Source organism: Halichondria panicea, chromosome 17 (genome assembly GCF_963675165.1).
Source record: "Halichondria panicea chromosome 17, odHalPani1.1, whole genome shotgun sequence".
Lineage (NCBI taxonomy): Eukaryota > Metazoa > Porifera > Demospongiae > Suberitida > Halichondriidae > Halichondria > Halichondria panicea.
This window is the reverse complement of record NC_087393.1, coordinates 846874-865905: the sequence shown is the minus strand read 5'-3', so window position 1 is coordinate 865905 and position 19032 is coordinate 846874. Positions and strand designations below refer to the sequence as shown.

At 40.9% G+C, this 19032-nt stretch overlaps 5 protein-coding genes and 1 long non-coding RNA gene across 6 annotated transcripts; 5 read left to right on the top strand and 1 right to left on the bottom strand.

The window, feature by feature from the left end:
* The first annotated feature begins 2 nt into the window (after positions 1–2).
* Positions 3–781, top strand: LOC135351099 (uncharacterized). Its single transcript, XR_010399389.1, has 3 exons — positions 3–188; positions 259–386; positions 452–781. It is a non-coding gene; the product is annotated as an uncharacterized LOC135351099 (long non-coding RNA).
* Positions 782–866: 85 nt separating this feature from the next.
* LOC135350734 (cingulin-like) lies at positions 867–2535 on the top strand. Its single transcript, XM_064549570.1, has 4 exons — positions 867–978; positions 1113–1279; positions 1343–2179; positions 2242–2535. The coding sequence occupies exons 1-4, from the start codon at positions 885–887 to the stop codon at positions 2428–2430; spliced, it is 1287 nt and encodes a 428-aa protein (XP_064405640.1). The 5' UTR covers positions 867–884; the 3' UTR covers positions 2431–2535.
* A 2896-nt stretch (positions 2536–5431) lies between these two features.
* On the top strand, positions 5432–7936 carry LOC135351508 (serine/threonine-protein kinase MRCK beta-like). Its single transcript, XM_064550514.1, has 7 exons — positions 5432–5581; positions 5650–5777; positions 5843–6181; positions 6236–6362; positions 6489–6655; positions 6719–7555; positions 7618–7936. Exons 1-7 carry the CDS (start codon positions 5473–5475, stop codon positions 7813–7815), a joined length of 1905 nt encoding a protein of 634 aa, XP_064406584.1. The 5' UTR covers positions 5432–5472; the 3' UTR covers positions 7816–7936.
* Positions 7868–11047, bottom strand: LOC135351509 (uncharacterized). The gene is made up of 4 exons (XM_064550515.1): positions 10815–11047; positions 10623–10681; positions 8286–8417; positions 7868–8111 (listed from the first exon to the last, which is right to left on the bottom strand). Exons 1-4 carry the CDS (start codon positions 10828–10830, stop codon positions 8013–8015), a joined length of 306 nt encoding a protein of 101 aa, XP_064406585.1. The 5' UTR covers positions 10831–11047; the 3' UTR covers positions 7868–8012.
* Positions 11048–11167: 120 nt separating this feature from the next.
* LOC135351925 (serine/threonine-protein kinase MRCK beta-like) lies at positions 11168–13730 on the top strand. Its single transcript, XM_064551044.1, has 7 exons — positions 11168–11371; positions 11432–11559; positions 11625–11963; positions 12021–12147; positions 12293–12459; positions 12523–13359; positions 13422–13730. Exons 1-7 carry the CDS (start codon positions 11263–11265, stop codon positions 13617–13619), a joined length of 1905 nt encoding a protein of 634 aa, XP_064407114.1. The 5' UTR covers positions 11168–11262; the 3' UTR covers positions 13620–13730.
* Positions 13731–16025: 2295 nt separating this feature from the next.
* On the top strand, positions 16026–18817 carry LOC135351339 (coiled-coil domain-containing protein 18-like). The gene is made up of 7 exons (XM_064550322.1): positions 16026–16214; positions 16511–16638; positions 16703–17050; positions 17115–17241; positions 17372–17538; positions 17602–18438; positions 18501–18817. The coding sequence occupies exons 1-7, from the start codon at positions 16106–16108 to the stop codon at positions 18696–18698; spliced, it is 1914 nt and encodes a 637-aa protein (XP_064406392.1). The 5' UTR covers positions 16026–16105; the 3' UTR covers positions 18699–18817.
* The last annotated feature ends 215 nt before the right edge of the window (positions 18818–19032 follow it).

Here is a 19032-nt window from a genome sequence, read left to right as displayed (position 1 = left end):
CTGCAAGCAGATCTCTTGAGTTCTATTGTGAGAAAGAAGGCTATTTATCAGCTACGATATTGTTTACTTGGTCAAGAAGATGCTCGAAAGCAACACGGCACGTGCCATTCTCATGGCCGCAGCAGTGCTAATTGGATTCTCAACTCCTCCCCATTTGATAGAAAATACACTGTCCAACTGCTTCTTAGGTAAAATAAAATAAAGATCATTTTAGCTAACTGATAATAATTATTTTAAAACTTTATTTGTTCATCACAGGCTCAGGCACAGTCCTGAAGAATGAATTGCAGAATGAGTTGCAGTCTCTTGGAGGAAGTGATTTTACCCTCTCTTTAGAATGGGCCTTGTTCAACCCAAGGCAAGGACTTTGCTTGAAAGAAATTGACGTAAGAGCTGCTTTTTATTGCTTTTTTGCTAGCTAGCTATAATTATGTCAAATTGTTTTCCATAGGTATTGCAAACTGCTGAGGAGAACCTTGTTTCGAACGACTCTTCACCACTGAGCGATGAAGACTCTCATGTTCATGCGAACACCTCTCTGGATTTTAAGCATTTTAACTCATTTCCCCTCCCATCAACTCTGGATACTGATTACTCGAAAACCCAAGCGTTTGACTACACGATCATCGTGTATGAAGTTGATCTGAAATTGGAATTGGAAACTGTCAGCCTTGTATCGGAATCGGAATTTGACGGAACAGCCTCTGACTTGCGCTCGCATCACTATCGATCAACACTGTCCTATGGAGATCTTCTCAACTCCTACTGGAATGAATGGACCTACCACATGGTGAGCCAAAGAGCTATATAACTTGATGTGCTTATTATAAAAAAAATTTTTGTTCTCATAGGGACCAAATCTTAGCTTGACATGTGTGACTGTAATGTATGGGTGTGTGCTTTGCACTGCCCTGTACCACCTCTGGGAACGGACTACCACAAGCAAGGCATTGGCATTGAAATTCCAGTCCCTATATGGTGAGCAGATAATGCATGCAATTCTGTTGTTGCAAATAATTTCCCTTAGAAATTATTCTGCAATGTCACAGTTGGTTGTAGCTTACAAACTAATAACTTTACACTGCACTTATCTTTTTTGTACCTCTTTATAGGTATTAATCTCAACAATGAGTCCCAACTCTCTATTCTGACATTGGAGAGGGATACTCTACTTACAAAGCTCTTAGAGGCAACCACACATGCAGACTCACTCAAGGATCTTCTCAACTCTCTGTCCAAGGAGCTCCACGACATTACCAAACATAATTCTCTCCTCAAGGTATATATAATTATAACACTCTTTACTATGATTGCATGGTAATCAAAATTTATAACCTTACAGCTTGAACTAGCTAAAAAGAATGATGACCTGAAGCAAATCAAACTAATGAAGTCAATGTCTTACAAAAGATCGAAAATGTCAGAAAATAAGTTTAAGCTCGAACGGGCTCAATGGACAAAAACAAAAGAATCATTGGTGTCCGAATATGAAAAGCTTGTAGAGAAGTATATTGCTGACAAGGAGGCTGAGATGACTAACGTCAAAAGGGAATTGGAGGATTCTAAACGACAGGAGACTGATACCAAAAACTTAGTTATGTTGGCAGAGGAGCACATGGAGAGAAAAAGGAAAGAATGGCTGAACATTAAAAAACAGATGATGGCAAACCGCACGTTACTTATTGAGGATCGAAATTACATCGAGGCTGAGTTATTGAACACAAAGAAAGCATTGGAGCGATCAGAGCTGCTTGAATTTGAGGCACAGACAAAGTTGATTTTGGATGAAGAGAGTCTGGAACAGGAAAGAAGTGACTGGAAGGAAACAAAGGAGGTGCTATTGAATAAGAACACTGAGCTTGCTGACAAATACACTGCTTTGGAGACCGAACTACTGGACGCAAAGAAAGCATTGGAACGATCAGAAATACACAAGTTTGAAGGCCAACAAAAGTTAGTACTGGCTGAGGAGCACATGAACAGGGAGAGTGAGGCGATGAAAGAGCTCTTGACATTGGAGTGCACTAAGTTCGAGAAGAAAAACAGCGCACAAAAGACTGAGCTACAGGGCGTTCAGAAACAGCTAGAGAAAAGTAAATGTCTTGAGATTGAGGTGCAGGCCAAGCTAAGGTCAACTGAGGAGGCACTAAAGAGAAAAGAGAGATCTCTTCAGGCATTGGTGAGTAGCGTGTATATAATCATTGTGAACTAGTAAAATTATTGTTTATCCTACTGACACAGAAAAGGGTAGAAGCTACTGAAGAGAAGCAGCTTAAATTGGCCAGGGAAGAGATTGCATTGCTAAAGAGAAGGCGCAGTGCAGTACCACATTCCCTCCGCTCTGTTCACAAAGTGGCTAGTGGACGTGTTGATGCTGTGGACAGTGGTATATCGAGTGAACCTGACCTCTCGTCACATGGTGCCCTATAGCTGGCTATAGCTAGCTTATAATAATCACAGAACTGGATTATTGGACAATGGCTATGCATGACTGTATTATAGTTATAGTTGATCGTTACAATGTAAATGTTACAATGTAAATGTTACAATGTAAAATTAATGTGTATCAATTATTAATCAACCATTCAAAACATTCTACAGCATGGCCTTAGAAACGTAGTAGCTGCATCAATTAATATGAATATAAGTAAACAGAATGGCCACGAAAAGCAGAATAATGGCAGTTAGAATGCCTAGACCAGTCATCACAGCAGTGTTGGTGAAACAGAGTGCCTTGTCAGAAGCTTTCCTCGCTCCTTCCATGCATGTCCCCAACTCTTAGCTTGGAGTTGACCTGCACAAGGCAGCAAACCTATAAATTTCTAGAGGCTTAAAATAATAATTATAAAGGTACTGTATAATAGTTAGACACTGCAGGAGGTGTCTATATATAGGATTTAGATATAATAGTTAGACACTGTTTTGGAGGTGTCTATGGGATTTTAAAGCCCAAAGGCACTGATTTAGTATCCTGAGCGTAGCGAGGGTATACTAAATTAAGTGGCTGAGGACTTCTAAATCATGGACACCGACAAAACAGTGTCTAACTCATTTAGATACTAGTGCGCATGCGCAAACCGCTTGACTACAATACAGACAACGGAACACTAGGTATACTAAGTAAATTTGCAGGTATACTAAGTCCCATAGTATATCTGCTCTGAGGCACTTTTCCCATGTACCTTCCCATGCATGTAGATCTTATCAACTAGTGTCTAAAAATAATTATTGTTGACGCACAAGCTTACAGTGTAAAATGTACACATCCATATTACATGCATGAATGGAGTACATTAGGAACACACTGAATTTTGTGACGAGCTGCTTACATCGTTGGAGCATTTAACAGCTGTCAGTCCACAGCAGCAGCAGCATGCCGTTGCCATGAGCAACCTGTTCCTATAGTTGCTCGGATGGGACACTGCCACAGGAGCACCATACTCAAAACCGATCAACTTGTACTGCAAATAGCAAAACAAAATCATTAAAAACTGAACACTCTCAACTTCCATTTTGCCTACTGAGAGTTGTATAGTTTCAGTTTAGCATGCAAGGAAAATGACAACATATTAAAGGAGCCTAAAAAATAAGAGTGCATTCCATATAGTCACGGCTTATAGAGTGCAAGCATAGATAGAGTAAAGAGGGATTGGAAACGGAAGTGATTCACGTGATGTTTTACAATGGAGTCTACGTAGTGGCTCTGGGACCATCCGTGTATCTCCTCATAACTCCCGCAAAAGCCCGGGAAACTTATTGTGTCCAAAGCATACATCTCAGAGCTACCCCCATTACTGAATCACATGCCCCCTGATAGTAGGTATCAATTGGAAACAAAGAATATATAATCTCGATTGTCGTGAAGTAGCTAGAGGTACACAGAGCGCTTTTTCATGCTTGTGTTCCTATTAGTATACCTTTGATATAGCTAAGGCTTTGTAACTAAATAGTGTCCTGTGTCCCAAATGGCCTCAAGTATTAGAGAAAGTGGATGTTTAGCAGCATAACTGCTCATGGACTTCTTACTGAGAGCAAAACAATACTCATGAATTATTCATGTTTAGCCCTTGGGTTAAAAAGTAAGCCTCGATTAAAACCGCGGAGATACACGGATAGTACTTCGAGGGTACTTCCGTTTCCAATCCCTCTTTACTCTATCTATGGTGCAAGTGACCCATCTAAAAATCTATCCCAGTTATAATTATACCATGAAGCTCACATGTTGCCATGCTAGGGGCATTACAGTAGACTCTTGTTAATCCGGTCAGTTTCAGTTTAGCATGCAAGGACAACATGTTTAAGGAGCCTAAAATAAGAGAGTGCATTCCAGGAGCGTAGCCAGGATTTTTTGGAAGAGGGGCAAAACTTATCAGCCGCGCAGCGCCGAAATTTTGACCGGAAGCCACGACTTTTAATTATGACGTCATAATTGACTTCTCTAAATAGTTGGGTGTGGCCTGATGTTTTATTTGCATATAGAAGAAGCTAGTTTAGCAAAGAACAAGAACTGTCTATAGATTTAGACCAGAATAGCTCACAGTTTAGAGACTAAATCGTTTTGCTTGCCTACTAGCTAGCTATAACTGCAGCAAGATTCCGAAGAAAGGGAGTGCTCAGCAAGATAATCAGATACAATAACTTGAGCAGAGTAGTAGAGATCCAGAAAAAGGGGGGGCATTTTCCCCCTTTGCCACCCCCTGGCTACGCCACTGCATTCCATATAATTATAGTGCTTACTGTGTGCAAGTGACTCAAATTAAAATCTATAATTATACCATGAAGCTCACATGTTGCATGCTAATTGTTTATTTATCACTCAGTACTCACATCCACAATGACTATACTCTCTGCTTCCTCCTCCAGTGTTTTGTATTCACTCTTGATATCTGCAGGGGGGGGGGGGGGTCAACAGAAGATTGTAAGTAAGGCCTGATTGTATTTTATGATGAGTTAGATCTATATTAAGCTGCATACAATTTCTAGCTAGCTCCTTTGACATGGCTATTGGCTACTTACCTGCTTCATTGGCCGTGATGGCTGAATACTTAAACTTGAACAAAAACATCATACAACCATTGAATATCAACCAGCTACAACTAGCTACAACTACAAGCTGTTTTGCGCCTGCTCTGTAAGTATGCAGCAGCCCCACCCTTTTTCAATTGCAAAGGGCTAGCTACGATAATTCTGCAGTGCATAGCTCTAGTCACAGCTGAAAATCATAGAGAGAGCTACCTTATGTAGAGATGCGTAAGCATATCCCATATCGGTATAGGCACAAAAATTTACCGACGCGTCACTCAGCATAGGATGACGTCATGTAGCGTTTATGCGTTTTGTGTGCATGGCAATAGTAGATCAACTCATCACTCATTCATTCTCCTGCAAAATCTGCAAGCAGATCTCTTGAGTTCTATTGTGAGAAAGAGAAGGCTATTTATCAGCTACGATATTGTTTACTTGGTCAAGAAGATGCTCGAAAGCAACACGGCACGTGCCATTCTCATGGCCGCAGCAGTGCTAATTGGATTCTCAACTCCTCCCCATTTGATAGAAAATACACTGTCCAACTGCTTCTTAGGTAAAATAAAATAATTATCATTTTAGCTAACTGATAATAAAATTTAATACTTTATTTATTCATCACAGGCTCAGGCACAGTCCTGAAGAATGAATTGCAGAATGAGTTGCAGTCTCTTGGAGGAAGTGATTTTACCCTCTCTTTAGAATGGGCCTTGTTCAACCCAAGGCAAGGACTTTGCTTGAAAGAAATTGACGTAAGAGCTGCTTTTTATTGCTTTTTTGCTAGCTAGCTATAATTATGTCAACTTTTTTTCCACAGGTATTGCAAACTGCTGGGGAGAACCTTGTTTCGAACGACTCTTCACCACTAAGCGATGAAGACTCTCACGTTCATGCAAACACCTCTCTGGATTTTAAGCATTTTAATTCATTTCTCCTCTCATCAACTCTGGACACTGATTACTCGAAAACCCAAGCGTTTGACTACACGACCATCGTGTATAAAGTTGATCTGGAATTGGAATTGGAAACTGTCAGCCTTGTATCAGAATCGGAATTTGACGGAACGGCCTCTTACTTGCGCTTGCATCACTATCGATCTACACTGTCCTATGGAGATCTTCTCAACTCCTACTGGAATGAATGGACCTACCACATGGTGAGCCAAAGAGCTATAACTTGATGTGCTGATTATAATTGTTTGTTCTCATAGGGACCAAATCTTGGCTTGACATGTGTGACTGTTATGTATGGGTGTGTGCTTTGCACTGCCCTGTACCACCTCTGGGCACGGACTACCACAAGCAAGGCATTGGCATTGAAATTCCAGTCGCTATATGGTGAGCAGATAATGCATGCAATTCTGTTGTTGCTGCAAATTTCCCTTAGACTGCAATGTCACAGTTGGTTGTAGCTTACAAACTAATAACTTTACACTGCACTTATCTTTTTGTACCTCTTTATAGGTATTAATCTCAACAATGAGTCCCAACTCTCTATTCTGACATTGGAGAGGGATACTCTACTTACGAAGCTCTTAGAGGCAACCACACACGCAGACTCACTCCAGGATCTTCTCAACCCTCTGTCCAATGAGCTCCACGACATTACCAAACATAATGCTCACCTCAAGGTATATATAATTATAACACTCTTTACTGTGATTGCATGGTAATCAAAATTTATAACCTTACAGCTTGAACTAGCTAAAAAGAATGATGACCTGAAGCAAATCAAACTAATGAAGTCGATGTCTTACAAAAGATCGAAAATGTCAGAAGATAAGTTTAAGCTTGAACGGGCTGAATGGACAAAAACGAAAAAATCATTGGTGTCCGAATATGAAAAGCTTGTAGAGAAGTATATTACTGACATGGAGGCTGAGATGACTAACGTCAAAAGGGAATTGGAGGATTCTAAACGACAAGAGACTGATACCAAGAACTTGGTTATGTTGGCAGAGGAGCACATGGAGAGAAAAAGGAAAGAATGGCTGAACATTGAAAAACAGATGATGGCAAACCGCACGTTGCTTATCGAGGATCGCAATTATATCGAGGCTGAGTTATTGAACACGAAGAAAGAATTGGAGCGATCAGAGCTGCTTGAATTTGAGGCACGGACAAAGTTGATTTTGGATGAAGAGAGTCTGGAACAGGAAAGAAGTGACTGGAAGGAGACAAAGGAGGCGCTATTGAAAAAGAACACTGAGCTTGCTAACAAATACACTGCTTTGGAGACCGAACTACTGGACGCAAAGAAAGCATTGGAACGATCAGAAATACACAAGTTTGAAGGCCAACAAAAGTTGGTACTGGCTGAGGAGCACATGAATAGGGAGAGTGAGGCAATGAAAGAGCTCTTGACATTGGAGTGCACTAAGTTCGAGAAGAAAAACAGCGCACAAAAGACTGAGCTACAGAGCGTTCAGAAACAGCTAGAGAAAAGTAAATGTCTTGAGATTGAGGTGCAGGCCAAGCTAAGGTCAACTGAGGAGGCACTAAAGAGAAAAGAGAGATCTCTTCAGGCATTGGTGAGTAGCGTGTATATAATCATTGTGAACTAGTAAAATTATTGTTTATCCTACTGACACAGAAAAGGGTAGAAGCTACTGAAGAGAAGCAGCTTAAATTGGCCAGGGAAGAGATTGCACTACTAAAGAGAAGGCGCAGTGCAGTACCACCACGTTCCCCCCGCTCCGCTCACAAAGTGGCTAGTGGACGTGTTGATGCTGTGGACAGTGGTATATCGAGTGAACCTGACCTCTCGTCACACGGTGCCCTAGCTGGCTAGCTTATAATAATCACAAAACTGGATTATTGGACAATGGCTATGCATGACTGTATTATAGTTATAGTTGATCGTTACAATGTAAATGTTATAAATGAATGTAAAATTAATGTGAATCAATTAATCAACCATTCAAAACATTCTACAGCATGGCCTTAGAAACGAATTACAGAATAGCCACATAATGGCGGTTTGAATGCCTATAGGCCAGTCATCACAGCAGTGTTGGTGAAACAGAGTGCCTTGTCAGAAGCTTTCCTCGCTCCTTCCATGTCCCCAACTCTTAGCTTGGAGTTGACCTGCACAAGGCAGTAAACCTATAAATTTCTAGAGGCTTAAACTAATATAAAGGTACTATAGATATAATTGTTGACGCACAAGCTTATACAGTGTCAAATGTATACACATCCATATTACATGCATGAATGGAGTACATTAGGAACAGACTGAATTTTTTGTGACGAGCTGCTTACATCGTTGGAGCATTTAACAGCTGCCAGTCCACAGCAGCAGCAGCATGCCGCTGCCATGAGCAACCTGTCCCTATAGTTGCTCAGACAGGACACTGCCACAGGAGCACCATACTCAAAACCAATCAACTTGTACTGCAAATAGCGAAACGAAATCATTAAAAACTCAACTTCTATTTTGCCTATACTGAGAGTTGTAGTTTCAGTTTAGCATGCAAGGACAAGGATAACATATTAAAGTAGCCTATAATAAGAGTGCATTCCATAGTGCTTATAGAGTGCAAGTCACCCAAATTAAAAATCTATCCCAGTTATAATTATACAATGAAGCTCACATGTCAGGGGCGGATCCAGGAAAAATGAAAGGGGGGGGGCTAGTAGAAAGGGTGCAACATTTTTTACAATTTGCTCACAATTTGACCTTTGAACTTTTATATTAATGAGTGAATACTGAATTCGAAAAAGTTAATACAAAAAACTCGTTCTAATCAACAATTCAAGGATTGATACTGTATATACATTGTAGATGTTACATGTACATTCGTGCATGCACTCTTGGTATACAATGAAAGGACCACAAGTACAATGCCTACCCAGTGCAGTCTGGTGAGAGGAGGTAAGGCTGCTTCCTTGCAACTAGCTGAAAACGTCTGAGATCTGCTCCATATTGCAGCATGCAGCATGCACAATTAATAGCCTCCTTCACAAGGCCTAGGAAGAGAGGCCTGGGATCGAGGCTACAAAACATTGCACAAGGAGCTTACTCAGCAACAGCAATAGTCGACCTTAGTCTCGTGAATCAGTAGCCTCCTTCACCGGCCATCATAGAAAAGAAGGCCTACTATCGATTGCTTGCGCATGCGCAAAAATTATTGGATATTTTTTCTCGTAAAATTTCCTATAATACAGAATTCATCAGAGAAAATATCCTAAAAGCCACACAGAGCTATATAGCTAGCTAGAGACAGAGCTATGTAGGTTTGTTGTACAGCTATTTTCTTCTGATGGAATCAGACTTTCACCAAAGTTAGTGTTAAATGGGCGTGGCCTGTCCATATAGGCTCTTGCCAGCTTTCACTCCGTTCAGGCGATCGTTATCCACACTGTTGCAGGCTGTGAGTCTTTTGTTAATATAGCAGGCTAAGGGTAGCTATCAGAGAATGCTATCCGATGGGCTAGAAACCTTCAATCGAACTATCTATCTACTTCCTTCAATCCACTTCCGTTCGTTGTGATTTCATAGTTTTACTGAGCATATATACGATGTTATCCAAAGCCCCCAGATACCGGGGGGATATTTGCGAATGCGCAAGCAGTCGATACCAGGCCCACTTCCTTGAGTGAAGTGCGGCCTGGAATTGAGGCTAGAATCAGCCGGACCTTGAAAGAGTGCGGCTAATTCATGAGACTAAGTTGACCTATGCACTTTAAATTAGTATGTAAGTCTAGCTCGCTAGCTAGGTCCAGCTAGCTAGCCTAGATCCTTTATACTCTTAGTAGCAGACCTGGCTGTTGTCTAGCATCTCTTAAGTCAGTGAGTCTACATGCAGATGCATAAGTAACAAGGTTGGTGGCAAAATTGTTGTAACCTCAGATTAGCAATACCAAGGGCGTATATACAGTATATACAGAGAAGAGGGCATGCAACTCACTATGTACCCTACGTACTCATCCGACTTCGTATCAGAGACCGGATATGCTAAAAATAGAATCCAGTATACGGACGTGAACAAGTGGGCGGTGTTGTTTACGGAGTTATAATTATGGGCGTGTACATCAGAGCTGCCTTTGCTAAATAGCGCTAGCTAGCTAACAGTGCAGTATTATTTTAGAGAAGTGTCATGACCAGTCCTAGTCCAGCCAGGTCCAAGACAACCCCTTCGAGCAGGAAGTTAAGTGCTGGGCGCATTGTTAAGAAGTACCAGAGACTCAGGAAGACAGGTTTATTGTACGTAGGTTTCATCTTCTTGGAGTTGCAACTGTTGGATCGTTTGCCTTTGCCTTTGACACTGCTAGTACGAGCCATACTGCTGCTGAGAACTAGTTTTACTATGCTGCAATCGAGCTAGCTAGCTAGCACAGATATATATAAAAAATACTTTGATTTACCTTGTGCGGTCAAAGGTTACGTGTGGGCGTTTTTGTGGGCAGTTCTAAAAATAGCTCAATACGAAGTCGGATGATTCTGAGAATAGGGCGAGTTGCATGCCCTCTTCTCTGTATACGCCCTTGGCAATACATAGGTAGATGGGGGGGGCTTCAGCCCCTCAAAACCACCTCCTGGATCAGCCCCTGCACATGCTGCCATGCTAGGGGCATTGTTGCTCACTCAGTACTCACATCCACAATGACTATACTCTCTGCTTCCTCCTCCAGTGTTTTGTATTCACTCTTGATATCTGCAGGGGGGGGGGGGGTCAACAGAAGATTGTAAGTAAGGCCTGATTGTATTTTATGATGAGTTAGATCTATATAAAGTATAACTAAGCTGCATACAATTTCCAGCTAGCTCCTGGCTACAATAAATCTTACCTGCTTCATTGACCATGATGGCTGAATACTTAAACTTGAACAAAGACACACCATACAACCATAACCAGCTACAATAATTATTGCTGTTTTGCGCATGCTCTGTAAGTATGCAGCAGCCCCACCCTTTTTCAATTGTGACAAATGGCGCTGCTAGCTACGATAATTCTGCACTGCATAGCTCTAGTCACAGCTGAAAATCATAGAGAGAGCTACTTTATGTAGAGATGAGTAAGCATAATAGGTACGGTAAGCACAAAAATTTACCGACGCGTCACTCAGCATAGGATGACGTCATGTAGCGTTTATGCGTTTTGTGTGCATGGCAATAGTAGATCAACTCATCGCTCACATTCATTCTCCTGCAAAATCTGCAAGCAGATCTCTTGAGTTCTACTGTGAGAAAGAAGGCTATTTATCAGCTACGATATTGATTACTTCGGTCAAGAAGATGCTCGAAAGCAACACGGCACGTGCCATTCTCATGGCCGCAGCAGTGCTAATCGGATTCTCAACTCCTCCCCATTTGATAGAAAATACACTGTCCAACTGCTTCTTAGGTAAATAAAATAATGATCATTTTAGCTAACTGATTTTAATACTTTATTTGTTCATCACAGGCTCAGGCACAGTCCTGAAGAATGAGTTGCAGAATGAGTTGCAGTCTCTTGGAGGAAGTGATTTTACCCTCTCTTTAGAATGGGCCTTGTTCAACCCAAGGCAAGGACTTTGCTTGAAAGAAATTGACGTAAGAGCTGCTTTTTATTGCTTTTTTGCAGGCTAGCTATAATTATGTCAAATTTTTTTCCATAGGTATTGCAAACTGCTGAGGAGAACCTTGTTTCGAATGACTCTTCACCACTGAGCGATGAAGACTCTCATGTTCATGCGAACACCTCTCTGGATTTTAAGCATTTTAACTCATTTCCCCTCTCATTAACTCTGGATACTGATTACTCGAAAACCCAAGCGTTTGACTACACTATCATCGTGTATGAAGTTGATCTGAAATTGGAATTGGAAACTGTCAGCCTTGTATCGGAATCGGAATTTGACGGAACAGCCTCTGACTTGCGCTCGCATCACTATCGATCAACACTGTCGTATGGAGATCTTCTCAACTCCTACTGGAATGAATGGACCCACCACATGGTGAGCCAAAGAGCTATAACTTGATGTGCTTATTCAAATTTTTGTTTGTTCTCATAGGGACCAAATCTTGGCTTGACATGTATGACTGTAATGTATGGGTGTGTGCTTTGCACTGCCCTGTACCACCTCTGGGCACGGACTACCACAAGCAAGGCATTGGCATTGAAATTCCAGTCACTATATGGTGAGCAGATAATGCATGCAATTCTGTTGTTGCTGCAAAATAATTTCCCTTAGAAATTATTCTGCAATGTCACAGTTGGTTGACTGTTGTAGCTTACAAACTAATAACTTTACACTGCACTTATCTTTTTTGTACCTCTTTATAGGTATTAATCTCAACAATGAGTCCCAACTCTCTATTCTGACATTGGAGAGGGATACTCTACTTACGAAGCTCTTAGAGGCAACCACACATGCAGACTCACTCAAGGATCTTCTCAACTCTCTGTCCAAGGAGCTCCACGACATTACCAAACATAATGCTCACCTCAAGGTATATATAATTATAACACTCTTTACTATGATTGCATGGTAATCAAATTTTATAACCTTACAGCTTGAACTAGCTGAAAAGAATGATGACCTGAAGCAAATCAAACTAATGAAGTCGATGTCTTACAAAAGATCGAAAATATCAGAAAATAAGTTTAAGCTCGAACGGGCTCAATGGACAAAAACAAAAGAATCATTGGTGTCCGAATATGAAAAGCTTGTAGAGAAGTATATTGCTGACAAGGAGGCTGAGATGACTAACGTCAAAAGGGAATTGGAGGATTCTAAACGACAGGAGACTGATACCAAAAACTTAGTTATGTTGGCAGAGGAGCACATGGAGAGAAAAAGGAAAGAATGGCTGAACATTAAAAAACAGATGATGGCAAACCGCACGTTACTTATTGAGGATCGAAATTACATCGAGGCTGAGTTATTGAACACAAAGAAGGCATTGGAGCGATCAGAGCTGCTTGAATTTGAGGCACAGACAAAGTTGATTTTGGATGAAGAGAGTCTGGAACAGGAAAGAAGTGACTGGAGGGAAACAAAGGAGGCGCTATTGAATAAGAACACTGAGCTTGCTGACAAATACACTGCTTTGGAGACTGAACTATTGGACGCAAAGAAAGCATTGGAACGATCAGAAATACACAAGTTTGAAGGCCAACAAAAGTTGGCACTGGCTGAGGAGCACATGAACAGGGAGAGTGAGGCGATGAAAGAGCTCTTGACATTGGAGTGCACTAAGTTCGAGAAGAAAAACAGCGCACAAAAGACTGAGCTACAGAGCGTTAAGAAACAGCTAGAGAAAAATAAATGTCTTGAGATTGAGTTGCAGGCCAAGCTAAGGTCAACTGAGGAGGCACTAAAGAGAAAAGAGAGATCTCTTCAGGCATTGGTGAGTAGCGTGTATATAATCATTGTGAACTAGTAAAATTATTGTTTATCCTACTGACACAGAAAAGGGTAGAAGCTACTGAAGAGAAGCAGCTTAAATTGGCCAGGGAAGAGATTGCACTACTAAAGAGAAGGCGCAGTGCAGTACCACTACGTTTCCCCTGCTCTGCTCACAAAGTGGCTAGTGGACGTGTTGATGCTGTGGACAGTGGTATATCGAGTGAACCGGACCTCTCGTCACACAGTGCCCTAGCTGGCTAGCTTATAATAATCACAGAACTGGATTATTGGACAATGGCTATGCATGCATGACTGTATTATAGTTATAGTTGATCGTTACAATGTAAATGTTACAATGTAAAATTAATGTGTATTAATTAATCAACCATTCAAAACATTCTACAGCATGGCCTTAGAAACGTAGTAGCTGCATCAATTAATATGAATAATTATAAGTACCAACAGAATAGCCACGAAAAGCAAAATAATGGCGGTTAGAATGCCTAGGCCAGTCATCACAGCAGTGTTGGTGAAACAGAGTGCCTTGTCAGAAGCTTTCCTCGCTCCTTCCATGTCCCCAACTCCTAGCTTGGAGTTGACCTGCACAAGGCAGCAAACCTATAAATTTCTAGAGGCTTAAAATAATAATAATTATAAAGGTACTATATAATACTGTTTTGGAGGTGTCTATGGGATTTAGAAGCCCAAAGGCACTGATTTAGTATCCCGAGCGTAGCGAGGGTATACTAAAGTGGCTGAGGACTTCTAAATCACATGGACACCGACAAAACAGTGTCTAACTCATTTAGATACTAGTGCGCATGCGCAAACCGCTTGACTACAATACAATTACTTGACAACGGAATACTAGATATAATTATATACTAAGTAAAATTGCAGGTATACTAAGTCCCATAGTATACCTGCTCTGAGGCACTTTTCCCATGTACTTCCCATGTAGATCTTATCAACTAGTGTCTAAAAATAACTATTGTTGACGCACAAGCTTATACAGTGTCAAATGTATACACATCCATATTACATGCATGAATGGAGTACATTAGGAACACACTGAATTTTTGTGACGAGCTGCTTACATCGTTGGAGCATTTAACAGCTGCCAGCCCACAGCAGCAGCAGCATGCCGTTGCCATGAGCAACCTGTTCCTATAGTTGCTCAGATGGGACACTGCCACAGGAGCACCATACTCAAAACCGATCAACTTGTACTGCAAATAGCAAAACGAAATCATTAAAAACTGAACACTCTCAACTTCCATTTTGCCTACTGAGAGTTGTATAGTTTCAGTTTAGCATGCAAGGAAAATGACAACATAATTATTAAAGTAGCCTATAATAAGAGTGCATTCCATAGTGCTTATAGAGTGCAAGTGACCCAAATTAAAAATCTATCCCAGTTATAATTATACCATGAAGCTCACATGTTGCCATTAGGGGCATTACAGTAGACTCTCGTTAATCCGGTCAGTTTCAGTTTAGCATGCAAGGACAATAATTATGTTTAAGGAGCCTAAAATAAGAGAGTGCATTCCAGGAGCGTAGCCAGGATTTTTGGAAGAGGGGAAAAACTTATCAGCCGCGCAGTGCCGAAATTTTGACCAGAATCCACGCCTCTTAATTATGACTCATAATAATTTTTATTGACTTCTCTATTTAGTTGGGTGTGGCCTGATGTTTTATTTGCATAGAAGAAGCTAGTTTAGCAAAGAACAAGAACTGTTTATAGATTTAGAATAGCTCACAGTTTAGAGACTAAATCGTTTTGCTTGCCTACTAGCTAGCTATAACTGCAGCAAGATTCCGAAGAAAGGGAGTGCTCAGCAAGATAATCAGATACAATAAATTGAGCAGAGTAGTAGAGAGAAAAAGGGGGGGCATTTTCCCCCTTTGCCACCCCCTGGCTACGCCACTGCATTCCATAGTGCTTACTGTGTGCAAGTGACTCAAATTAAAATCTATAATTATACATGAAGCTCACATGTTGCATGCTAAATGCTTATTTATCACTCAGTACTCACATCCACAATGACTATACTCTCTGCTTCCTCCTCCAGTGTTTTGTATTGATATCTGCAGGGGGGGGGTCAACAGAAGATTGTAAGTAAGGCCTGATTGTATTTTATGATGAGTTAGATCTATATAAAGTATAGCCTCGATTCAAGGCCGATTTTAATCGGCCTTGAATCGAGGCTATATAAAGTATAACTAAGCTGCATACAATTTCCAGCTAGCTCCTTAGACATGGCTATTGGCTACAATAAATCTTACCTGCTTCATTGGCCGTGATGGCTGAATACTTAAACTTGAACAAAGACATCATACAACCATTGAATATCAACCAGCTACAACTACAACTACAAGCTGTTTTGCGCATGCTCTGAGTATGCAGCAGCCCCACCCTTTTTCAATTGCAACAGGCAAATGGCGCTAGCTACGATAATTCTGCAGTGCATAGCTCTAGTCACAGCTGAAAATCAAGAGAGCTACCGTATGTAGAGATGAGTAAGCATAAATTATCGCATATCGGTAGGCACAAAAATTTACCGACGCGTCACTTTGCATAGGATGACGTCATGTAGCGTTTATGCGTTTTGTGTGCATGGCAATAGTAGATCAACTCATCACTCATTCATTCTCCTGCAAAATCTGCAAGCAGATCTCTTGAGTTCTATTGTGAGAAAGAAGGCTATTTATCAGCTACGATATTGATTACTTAGGTCAAGAAGATGCTCGAAAGCAACACGGCACGTGCCATTCTCATGGCCGCAGCAGTGCTAATTGGATTCTCAACTCCTCCCCATTTGATAGAAAATACACTGTCCAACTGCTTCTTAGGTAAAATAAAATAATTATCATTTTAGCTAACTGATAATAAAATTTAATACTTTATTTACCGTATAGCGCGAAATTTTCGAGGGGCTTAATTTTCGTGGATTTCGTGGGTTAGCAATCCTACACGAAAATTAAGTCCACGAAAATCGTTCTTTACCTGCTATAACGTGCAAGATTTAAAGGCGTGGCTTCCGGTAAGCAGTCATTCCGCGAACATTGTGCAACGAAAATACTTTTAGAGGCCAATCCACGAAATATAAGTGCCTCGAAAATTTCGCGCTATACGGTATTTATCACAGGCTCAGGCACAGTCCTGAAGAATGAATTGCAGAATGAGTTGCAGTCTCTTGGAGGAAGTGATTTTACCCTCTCTTTAGAATGGGCCTTGTTCAACCCAAGGCAAGGACTTTGCTTGAAAGAAATTGACGTAAGGGCTGCTTTTTATTGCTTTTTTGCTAGCTAGCTATAATTATGTCAACTTTTTTCCACAGGTATTGCAAACTGCTGGGGAGAACCTTGTTTCGAACGACTCTTCACCACTGAGCGATGAAAACTCTCACGTTGATGCAAACACCTCTCTGGATTTTAAGCATTTTAACTCATTTCTCCTCTCATCAACTCTGGACATTGATTACTCGAAAACCCAAGCGTTTGACTACACGACCATCGTGTATGAAGTTGGTCTGGAATTGGAAACTGTCAGCCTTATATCAGAATCGGAATTTGACAAAACGGAATTTGACAGAACGGCCTCTGACTTGCGCTTGCATCACTATCGATCAACACTGTTCTATGGAGATCTTCTCAACTCCTACTGGAATGAATGGACCTACCACATGGTGAGCCAAAGAGCTATGAATGGATGTGCTTATTCTAATAAAAAAAATTTGTTTGTTCTCATAGGGACCAAATCTTGGCTTGACATGTGTGACTGTAATGTATGGGTGTGTGCTTTGCACTGCCCTGTACCACCTCTGGGCACGGACTACCACAAGCAAGGCATTGGCATTGAAATTCCAGTCCCTATACGGTGAGCAGATAATGCATGCAATTCTTTTGTTGCTGCAAAATAATTTCCCTTAGAAGTTACTCTGCAATGTCACAGTTGGTTGTAGCTTACAAACTAATAACTTTACATTGCTTTTTGTACCTCTTTATAGGTATTAATCTCAACAGTGAGTCCCAACTCTCTATTCTGACATTGGAGAGGGATACTCTACTTACGAAGCTCTTAGAGGCAACCACACACGCAGACTCACTCCAGGATCTTCTCAACTCTCTGTCCAAGGAGCTCCACGACATTACCAAACATAATGCTCACCTCAAGGTATATATAATTATAACACTCTTTACTATGATTGCATGGTAATCAAAATTTATAACCTTACAGCTTGAACTAGCTGAAAAGAATGATGACCTGAAGCAAATCAAACTAATGAAGTCGATGTCTTACAAAAGATTGAAAATGTCAGAAGATAAGTTTAAGCTCGAACGGGCTCAATGGACAAAAACAAAAGAATCATTGGTGTCCGAATATGAAAAGCTTGTAGAGAAGTGTATTGCTGACATGGAGGCTGAGATGACTAACGTCAAAATGGAATTGGAGGATTCTAAACGACAGGAGACTGATACCAAGAACTTGGTTATGTTGGCAGAGGAGCACATGGAGAGAAAAAGGAAAGAATGGCTGAACATTGAAAAACAAATGATGGCAAACCGCACGTTGCTTATCGAGGATCGCAATTATATCGAGGCTGAGTTATTGAACACGAAGAAAGCATTGGAGCGATCAGAGCTGCTTGAATTTGAGGCACAGACAACGTTGATTTTGGATGAAGAGAGTCTGGAACAGGAAAGAAGTGACTGGAAGGAGACAAAGGAGGCGCTACTGAAAAAGAACACTGAGCTTGCTGACAAATATACTGCTTTGGAGACTGAACTACTGGACGCAAAGAAAGCATTGGAACGATCAGAAATACACAAGTTTGAAGGCCAACAAAAGTTGGCACTGGCTGAGGAGCACATGAACAGGGAGAGTGAGGCGATGAAAGAGCTCTTGACATTGGAGTGCACTAAGTTCGAGAAGAAAAACAGCGCACAAAAGACTGAGCTACAGAGCGTTCAGAAACAGCTAGAGAAAAGTAAATGTCTTGAGATTGAGGTGCAGGCCAAGCTAAGGTCAACTGAGGAGGCACTAAAGAGAAAAGAGAGATCTCTTCAGGCATTGGTGAGTAGTGTGTATATAATCATTGTGAACTAGTAAAATTATTGTTTATCCTACTGACACAGAAAAGGGTAGAAGCTACTGAAGAGAAGCAGCTTAAATTGGCCAGGGAAGAGATTGCACTACTAAAGAGAAGGCGCAGTGCAGTACCACCACGTTCCCCCCGCTCCGCTCACAAAGTGGTTAGTGGACGTGTTGATGCTGTGGACAGTGGTATATCGAGTGAACCTGACCTCTCGTCACACGGTGCCCTAGCTGGCTAGCTTGTAATAATCACATAACTGGATTATTGGACAATGGCTATGCATTCATGACTGTATTATAGTTATAGTTGATCGTTACAATGTATTTTGTGCTAAAAAATGAATAAAATTTTTAAACCAAACATGTGAAAATTAATGGTGAAATGAAACTGATCTACAGCCAGTATAATTATTATAGGCCCTGATAAATAATTATACTTGGAATAATTTTAGCGTATAAATTAATGTCCATTTTGGTAAAGATCTTTACATTAAGTTTTGCATAACGAGGTTTTCATGACAGAAGGCAGCCTCGAACCTAGGCCGATTAAAATACGTATTTTAATCGGCCTGG